Below are 10,230 nucleotides of genomic sequence, written 5' to 3'. Positions count from 1 at the left end.
CTCGATGATCTTAATGATACAGATTCGGATGATAATCATAATTAACACTGATGTAAACTTCATACGAAATATATTATAACAATAGTAACAAATATCACAATTGTCAACAACCAAACACTTTGATATCGTAATATCTATCTTTCATTGCCTTTTTGAAATTTGAGTGTTATTTACAAGGTCGAAGCTAAAATTGTTGATAAGGGGGCGAGATATTTATATATAATATACATGATCAAAGTGGAAAAGACCTACTTTCAACAACGGATTTTTACATTCGGGATAATCTTAGTCACCAAAATTTAGAAGAAAAAAAAGAGCTAAATGCTCAATTTTTATTAAATATTATAATTATTTAAGTTTATTTTTCATCTAATTAATTTTAGATAATATTTATACTTAGATGTTGCAATTATTACTTTATTACCAAATTAATATTTATATATTACTTTGTATTAATTTATTAAATTTATAATTAAAAAATTATAAATTCTATAAAAGAAATCAAATAAAAAATTGAAAAAATTTTAAGAAGTCAAACACAAATTTGTCCTTTTTTTAGACACTACATTATAATATCAAATTAAAAAAATTGAAAATTCAAAGGACCTTAAAACAAATTTTATAAAATTTAGGGGCAGCTAACCCCCAAAGTTCATATCTAATATTTAACATAACAGTCCTCGTTTATATTAAACATATCAAACAAGTCCATCATATAAATATTTAAATTATCGATTGAAATTAATTTATTACTAATTCATATTCATACCAAACATATCATTAATACATTGGATATTTAAATATGGTTATGAATTATAGGTTTTCATAGCTTTTATCAAACAATAGAGGGGTAAACTAAGTCAAAAGTTGGTAAATGGAAAGCTGAAAACACCAAAATTACAAGGAAATGTTATGCTACATGCCAATAAATTTACTTTTAATTTTTGTAAGAATTTATGTTGGATTTATTTTAATATAAAAAAAAGTATAATTTTTAAATTTATTCGTTTTGGGTACATATTCACATTTAAGGCTAACCCAAACTTTAATCTAAAATAAAATATTTTTTAAAACAATTTTATTTATAACTTTATATTACATTAGGCTTATTAAGCTATAAAAGAAAAAGGATCAATTTACAGAATTATTTGGAAACAGTAAAAGTTGTGAACACTTAGAAGTAACACAAGGCATGGACTAGGTGCTATATTTCAATGGCAATTGTTCTTCTGAATCCACTGGAGGTTCCTCATCTATCACAGATTCTAGGAATCTCTTCGAAAGGAAATATCGACCGCCGAGGCGCTGTTGGTAGTGTATGATCACAGCAAAGAATATACCCAACACAATAATAATGAAGTCCCAAGCAGTTGAGTAGTAATCTGCACCATGATCTGCATAAATGTATGTGTCATCTATATCAACATAGCTGTTTGCCCTGTACAGATCATATCCATGGGGTACGAGGCGAACAAGGGTGATTCCGATGTAAAAGAGTCGAGAAAGAGCCAGTTCTCTCGAGTTGTGGAACATGTTGAAGATGATTTGAGGGAAAAGAAAGGCATCCAGTATCAAACCAGCATAAGCTCTTGAATTCCCCAAAATGATTTCATCTATGTAGTACCAAGAATGCGTTGCCCTTACTGTTCTGTGTACATTCTGCCTTGACTTAACCGAAAAGGCGATAATAGCTCCGATTACGTACACTGGAACACACACATACAGCCCCCTTTTCTCTGCAATCCACAAGGTCTTTTTCTTTTCAGTGGAGCATCTAGCAGTCCATGAGAGCATCAGAAGACGGACTTGCAGCAGAAAAGCCACCATTGTGACGACTCTAATGATCACCTCGTTCATTTCGAGCCACGTTCCACCTCTAATCAAGATCGATCTCTCGCTATCCTGAATGAACGTTGCTTCGAGGTTTAGAACCAAAGGGATGAAGTGTCCCAGGGCTAGAATAACAAGCATGAGAAGTGAAACCATAGGACCAATGCCACGGTGCTTCCTCACATGAAAGATTTGAAATGCAACAAAGATAATTGCAAGAGTGTTGGATACGACCGACACGATCATCTCGAAATCCATTCTCCAAATCGATTCCGCTCCCCAACTGCGAGAATTAGTTGTTCCCAAAATCTGCAGAGGCTTGAAGTACAGACTATCGGTATTTTCACGCGTGCTCTCGATGCTTCCCTTGATGTTATTTATCTTGCGCGAGTTCAATGGAAGAAAGTTGACTTGCACAAGGATATCGCAATCTATCGAATGGCTTGAAAATGATTTGCCGTCTAACCTTGAACGCCTGCAGCCAACCATGCATAGGCTACCTGTTGTTGTATCATAAACCCCTTCAGCAGAAATTTGGATTTTGGTTTGCAGATATTCATATGAAGATTGGTTAACCGGTTTGAGGCCACCATCCAATTCCAAACTAAGTGGCGGGATGCTAATTTTATAGCTGACATTAAGCAAGCCACTGCTGGAATCGGATTCAACGCCAGAACTTTTAGGCTTTGAGCTTGAGGATGGTAATAGAGATGGAAATCTCTGATACTGCTGATCATCTACCGCAAGAATATCCGAAGAACCCCATCCGATGCTTCCTTTGGAACCGTTGATGATGGACATACTAAAACTCATGTCTCCAGAATAGCCATCTGGATAGTGTTCCATACTGCTATTAGTCCTAGAATTCTTCTTTGGACATGATTTCTTCACTTCGTCCATTTCCGTGTACACATACTTCAAACCTTGAAGTTGAATTCCTCCTCCATAACGTCCAGTATTTCGGAACTCGACCCTGTCAAAGAAACCACCTTCATTCCTAGGCTTCTCACTCCAAATTTCTCCTACAATGGTGCTTGGGTTTCTGATAGACAAGATTGCAGGGAATCTTAAGCTCAACCGTGTCGTGCAGTCTCCGACATGAGACTTCTCCAAGGAGCTCGATGCATCATAGATTCGGCAAGCAATGATACAAAGCCGATTACTCTTTGCATCCCAAGATCCTTCTCCAATTAATGAAGTGTTGAGATTGGGAGAGCTATAGTATCCCTGATAGCTGTCGTTCCGGAATTCTATCAGAAACCTCAAGCTTTGCCTATCGTTTGAGCACTGAATCATACTCAACGATATTACTGAAGGTAAATATCCAATACCATCACCAAATGGATTGCAACTCTTTGAAGAATTACAACTGCCAGTATACTCCAATTCGAAAGCATTGCTTCCACCTAACATATCACAAATAGTTCGAGTTTGCGATAAGCGGAGGGACGACATCGGTTGGACATCGGTTCCCCGAGGACACCCTTCACTAAATTGTTTTGAAACCATGGTGTAAGCGTAATTTAGTTGGGGAAACATCAGCAGTGAAATTTGCTCAAAGTGATTTGGATCACCAATTGAATTCAAGCTATCCAGGGTACCAGTCACTAAAGTTCTGATAGTACTTGACTTCCTAAGATTATTAATCTTAAGAACAGCAGCAAGATGAAGCAGTTTACCTTCTTTGGAGTAAGCATAACTCGATCCCACCATGCAAAGCTTCCCGGTTGTTCGAGACCAGAAGCCTCGAAAATCGAAGTCCAGTGTCCCACGGTCGCTTGAATCGCTTGACCTTATAATAAAGTGTGAGCTTCCAGAGGAGATACTCCGTTCATAGTAAAACGAGGTTTGAAAAATCAGGTTTCCTTCCACCATAAAGACATCATCAGCATCGGTTGTAAATACGTGGTGAGTCTCGAAAAGGAGAGTTTTCGATTTGGGTGCATAGTAGGAACGTGAAGGAGGATTGTTTAGGACTTTATCACCACCACTGAAGTAACCATATTGACGTCCAGGGAAAGGCATGATATTGAACTCCTCATCAACTGGTTTGGATTCATGAACAACTGAGTTACAGTGAACGCCATAATCAAATTCACTTGCTGTGCCGAAGACTACATGAAGACATGTGAAAGAGGAGATGATAAACAAGAAGAAGAAAGCATTAAAACAAAGTTTCGTCCTACAGAATATGGAACAGTCCATATCTATAGACATGAATTTCTTCGGACAGCAAGATTGTGATAAAGAACTTATTGCAAAAGCTTTGAAAATGATCGTAAATATATAGATATCACTCTACATCTCTCACTGGACATGGGAAATTTCCAAGAACAAGACCTCGCAAGACTTTGAAAAGTAAGAGAGGATTATGACAATATTTTATATTTAATCCGAAGGAAGTTTTTGATCAAATCACATTATAAAATGAACACAGCAAAAGACAACCTTATATTTAACAACTAAATAATTTTTGAAAACTGATGTATTTTTTTGTAGACTGACCCTCAAACGTATAAACAATACCAGAAATATGGGTGAAATCATGCCATTTGGTGTGAATGTCTTATATGAATATTTATATAATCAACACCAAAATGTTTAATTTTTTTGATTAATATTTACATATATATATATATATATATATGATAAAATTAAGGGTTAATATATCATTTGGTACTTACATTTGGCTTGAATTTTCAATTTTGTACCTAATCTTTTTTTGTTTCAATTTGAAACCTAAGTTTGGCTTCAATGTTCAATTCGATACTCAAACTAAACGACATCGTGTGGTTCAATAAATATTTGACATGTCCGCCTAGTAAAAAAACATAGATACTTAATTGGGACAAAAAAAACTCAGGTGTTAAATTAAACATTAAAGTCAAACCTGAGTACTGGTATGGGAAAAAGAAAACTCAAGTATCAATACCCAAAAAATCAGGTACCAATTTGGGAAAAAAATTTAGGTATCGAATTGAACATTAAAATTAAATATAGGTACTAAATAATATATTAACTTTAAAATTAAAGGAAGTTTAGAGTCATGCCTCGTCTTCTACCTCAATCAATAACGAGTGGTTATTATTATTATTATCGGCAGGTCCTACAACAGCTGACTTGACTTAAAAACTAGAGCACATGGATGCAATTTCCTGCTATTTGCTAAAAGTGGTCTAATCGTTGATTTTTCAAAGGGTTAAAATATGTTGTAGATCCTGTACGATTCATAAATTTAAAATTTAGTCCCTATATTTTTATTTTCAGGACCTTACTCTTTCTACTTTTTAAATTTTGGAATTTAGGTCTAATTGTTAACACTGTTAATTTTCTTTTTGTTAAATTTAGGTCCCTATATGATAAAGTTAAGGGTTAATATACCATTTAGTGCTTATATTTGGTTTCAATATTTAATTTGGTACCCAAACTAAACATCGTGTACTTCAAAAAATATTTTACAGGTGTGCCTTAGTAAAATAATCATAGGTACTTAATTGGGACAAAAGAAAAAACTCAAGTGCCAAATTAAACATTGAAGTAAAATTTAGGTACTTATATGTGACAAAGAAAAACTCAAGCATTAATATGAAAAAACTCAAGTATCAAACTAAGCATTGAAGTCAAACTCAGATACCAAATCAAACATTGAAATCAAATATGGGTACCAAATAATATATTTTAACAAGCCGAGAGTCAAGCCTCATGTTCTACCTCAATCCAATAATGAATTATTATTATTTTAGGCCCGTTTGCTATGTTTGGGCTCGATTTGACCCGAAAAATGGGCCTAAATTTTTTTCAAGCTCAACTTGGATAAAAATACTAAAACTCGAGTCTAGTTCGATCCGCCCAAATTAATTTCTTTATATTATTTTTTATATATAAAAAATTAAAAATATAATACATCTAAAATAAAAAAAACATTAAAATAAATGATTCTTAAAAAATTGAAAATAAATTTAAAAAATAAATTTATACTTAAATAATACTAAGATAAGTGTAACTTAACAAACAAATGTCTCTAAAATAGTAACAAAATTAATATTAAAATAAGAGTTATACAATATCTAAATAATAACAACAAAATAGTAGTAACATAATAATGAAATGATAGTAAAAAAGTAAGAAAATAATAAAAAAATAGTATCAAAACAGTAAGAAAATAGTAGGCTTTTTTTTTTTTTGTCTTTTTGCTAATTAGGGCCGAGATTGGGCCAAAAAGGCTTACCCAAGGTCTGATCCGTTTTTTAAACGAGTCTTTTTATTTTGTCCAAGTCTATTTTTTGAGCCTATATTTTCATTCAAACCCTTTCAATTTTCGGATAAGACTTCGAATTAGATCCAATGACCCGTCCAGGACAGAACTAGGCTGTTTTACCCAAATAACCTAAAAAATATTATATTTACAAAAATAACCCAAGTTTAAAAACAATCACAAAAATAACCTAAAATGAACAGTACCCACTCTTTTTTTGCACCAATGATTGGCTAATCATTATGTTAGACTTAAAAAAATTATTTTTTTGGGTTCTGGCCTGTCAATGGCCGGCACCCAGTACACAGTACAAAAAATTTTTTTATTTTTTTTCGTGTCAGAATAAGATAAAAAATACGAAAAAATTAAAAAAAAATTTTTGGGTGCTGGCCTGTCAATAGCCGGCACCCAGTACACAGTACAAAGAAAAAAAAATTTATTTTTTTGTGTCAGAATCAGATAAAAAATACGAAAAAAAATAAAAAAATTTTGGGTGCTGGCCTGTCAATGGCCGGCACCCAGTACACAGTAGAAAGAAAAAAAATTATTTTTTTTTCGTGTCAGAATCAGATAAAAAAATACGAAAAAATAAAAATAAATAATTTTTTTTCTTTGTACTGCGTACTGGGTGCCGGCCATTGACAGGCCAACACCCAATTTTTTTTTTCTTTTTTTCGGATTTTTTTATTTGATTCTGACACAAAAAAAATAATTTTTTTTTCTTTGTACTGTGTACTTTTTAAATTTATTCATTTTGGGTACATATTCACATTTAAGGCTCACCCAAACTTTAATCTAAAATAAAAATTTAAAATAAAATATTTTTTAAAACAATTTTATTTATAACTTTATATTACATTAGGCTTATTAAGCTATAAAAGAAAAAGGATGAATTTACATAATTATTTGGAAACAGTAAAAGTTGTGAACACTTAAAAGTAACACAAGGCATGGACTAGGTGCTATATTTCAATGGCAATTGTTCTTCTGAATCCACTGGAGGTTCCTTATCTGTCCCAGATTCTAGGAATCTCTTCGAAAGGAAATATCGACCGCCGAGGCGCTGTTGGTAGTGTATGATCACAGCAAAGAATATACCCAACACAATAATAATGAAGTCCCAAGCAGTTGAGTAGTAATCTGCACCATGATCTGCGTAAATGTATGTGTCATCTATATCAACATAGTTGTTTGCCCTGTACAGATCATATCCATGGGGTACGAGGCGAACAAGGGTGATTCCGATGTAAAAGAGTCGAGAAAGAGCCAGTTCTCTCGAGTTGTGGAACACGTTGAAGATAATTTGAGGGAAAAGAAAGGCATCCAGTATCAAACCAGCATAAGCTCTTGAATTCCCCAAAATGATTTCATCTATGTAGTACCAAGAATGCCTGGCCCTTACTGTTCGGTGTACATTCTGCCTTGACTTAACCGAAAAGGCAATAATAGCTCCGATTCCGTACACCGGAACACACACATACAGCCCCCTTTTCTCTGCAATCCACAAGGTCTTTTTCTTTTCAGTGGAGCATCTAGCAGTCCACGAGAGCATCAGAAGACGGACTTGCAGCAGAAAAGCCACCATTGTGACGACTCTAACGATCACCTCGTTCATTTCGAGCCACGTTCCACCTCTAATCAAGACCGATCTCTCGCTATTTTGAATGAACATTGCTTCGAGGTTTAGAACCAAAGGGATGAAGTGTCCCAGGGCTAGAATAACTAGCATGAGAAGTGAAACCATAGGACCAATGCCACGGTGCTTCCTCACATGAAAGATTTGAAATGCAACAAAGATAATTGTAAGAGTGTTGGATATGACCGACACGATCATCTCGAAATCCATTCTCCAAATTGATTCCGTAACCCAACTGCGATAATAAGCTCTTCCCGAAAACTGCAGGGGCTTGAAGGACAGAGGATCGATTTCTTCACGTGTGCTTTCGATGCTTCCTCTGATCTTACTTCTCCTGTCCGAGTTCAATGGAGGAAAATTGATTTTCACCAGGATCTCGCAATCCATCGAATGGCTTGAAAATGTTTTGTCACCTGACCTTAAATGTCTGCAGCCAACCATGCATAGGCTACCTGTTGCTGTATCATAAACCCCTTCAGCAGAAATTTGGATTTCGGTTTTCAAATATTCATTTGAAGATTCGTTAACCGGATTAAGGCCACCATCCAATTCCGAACTACGCAGCATGATACTCATTTTATAGCTGACATTAAGCAAGCCACTGCTGGAATCGGATTCAACACCAGGAATTTTAGGCTTTGAGCTGGAGGATGGTAATAGAGATGGAAATCTCTGATACTGCTGATCATCTACCGCAAGAATATTCGAAGAACCCCATCCGATGCTTCCTTTGGAACCGTTGATGATCGACATACTAAAACTCATGTCTCCAGAATAGCCATCTGGATAGTGTTCCCTACTGCTTTTAGTCCTAGAATTCTTCTTTGGACATGATTTCTTCACTTCGTCCATTTCCGTGTACACATACTTCAAACCTTGAAGTTGAATTCCTCCATAAGGTGCAGTATTTCGGAACTCGATCCTATCAAAGAAACCACCTTCATTCCTAAGCTTCACACTCCAAATTTCTCCTACGATGGTGCTTGTGTTTCTGATAGACAAGATTGCAGGGAATCTTAAGCTCAACCGTGTCGTGCAGTCTCCGACATGAGACTTCTCCAAGGAGCTCGATGCATCATAGATTCGGCAAGCTATGATACAAAGCCGATTACTCTTTGCATCCCAAGATCCTTCTCCAATTAATGAAGTGTTGAGATTGGGAGAGCTATAGTATCCCTGATAGCTATCGTTCCGAAATTCTATCAGAAGCCTCAAGCTTAGCCCATCGTTTGAGCACTGAATCATACGCAATGATACTACTGAAGGGAAATATCTAATACCATCACCAAATGGATTGCAACTCTTTGAAAAATTACAACTGCCAGAATACTCCAATTCGAAAGCATTGCTTCCACCTAACATATCACAAATAGTTCGAGTGCGCGATAAGCGGAGGGACAACATCGGTTGGACATCGGTTCCCCGAGGACACCCTTCACTGAACTGATTTGAAATCATGGTGTAAGCGTAATTTACTTGAGGAAACATCAGCAGTGATATTTGCTCAAAGTGATTTGGATCATTAGCAGAACTCAAGCTATCCATGGTACCAGTGACTAAAGTCCTAATATTACTTGAACTCTGAAGATTATTAATCTCAAGAACAGCAGCAAGATGAAGCAGTTTACCTTCTTTCGAGTAAGCATAACTCGATCCCACCATGCAAAGCTTCCCGGTTGTTCGAGACCAGAAGCCTTGAAAATCGAAGTCCAGTGTCCCACGGTCGCTTGAGTCGCTTGACCTTATAACGTATGAGCTTCCATAGGAGATACTTTGTTCATAGTAAAACGAGGTTTGAAAAATCAGGTTTCCTTCCACCATAAAGACATCATCGGCATCGGTTGTATATACGTGGTGAGTCTCGAAAAGGAAAGTTTTCGATTCCGGTGGAGAGTAGGAACGTGAAGGAGGATTGTTTAGGACTTTATCACCACCACTGAAGTAACCATTTTGACGTCCAGGGAAAGGCATGATATTGAACTCCTCATCAACTGGTTTGGATTCATGAACAACTGAGTTACAGTGAACACCATAATCAAATTCACTTGCTGTGCCGAAGACTACATGAGGACATGTGAAAGAGGAGATGATAAACAAGAAGAAGAAAGCATTAATAAAACAAAGTTTCGTCCTACAGAATATGGAACAGTCCATATCTATAGACATGATTTTCTTCAGACAGCAAGATTGCGGTAAAGAACTTATTGCAAAAGCTTTGAAAATGATCATAAATATATAGATATTACTCTACATCTCTCACTGGACATGGGAAATTTCCAAGAACAAGAGCTTGCAGAAAAATTCGTATGAATAATACTTATTTATATTTTATCACATTAAATAAAGTTTTAGAGTCAAGACTCGTGCTCATCCTCAATCCAACAACGAGTGGTCATGATTATTATTATAGCCAAGTCAATCTCATTGGAGATACACATATTTTTCCTGTTTTTGGGTCCAAACCAAAGACTTTTCCTGGCAGGTACACATATTTTTCCAGATTTTGGGT

The 10,230-nt window shown here is 35.5% G+C and overlaps 2 protein-coding genes across 2 annotated transcripts; both read right to left on the bottom strand.

The window, feature by feature from the left end:
• Positions 1-1,197: 1,197 nt before the first annotated feature.
• On the bottom strand, positions 1,198-4,035 carry LOC121217266 (uncharacterized). The gene has a single exon (XM_041092789.1). It carries the CDS (start codon positions 4,033-4,035, stop codon positions 1,198-1,200), a length of 2,838 nt encoding a protein of 945 aa, XP_040948723.1.
• A 3,005-nt stretch (positions 4,036-7,040) lies between these two features.
• On the bottom strand, positions 7,041-9,875 carry LOC121217265 (uncharacterized). The gene has a single exon (XM_041092788.1). It carries the CDS (start codon positions 9,873-9,875, stop codon positions 7,041-7,043), a length of 2,835 nt encoding a protein of 944 aa, XP_040948722.1.
• Positions 9,876-10,230: the final 355 nt, after the last annotated feature.

Source organism: Gossypium hirsutum, chromosome D05 (genome assembly GCF_007990345.1).
Source record: "Gossypium hirsutum isolate 1008001.06 chromosome D05, Gossypium_hirsutum_v2.1, whole genome shotgun sequence".
NCBI classification, from domain to species: domain Eukaryota; kingdom Viridiplantae; phylum Streptophyta; class Magnoliopsida; order Malvales; family Malvaceae; genus Gossypium; species Gossypium hirsutum.
This window is presented reverse-complemented; position numbering and strand designations above follow the sequence as displayed.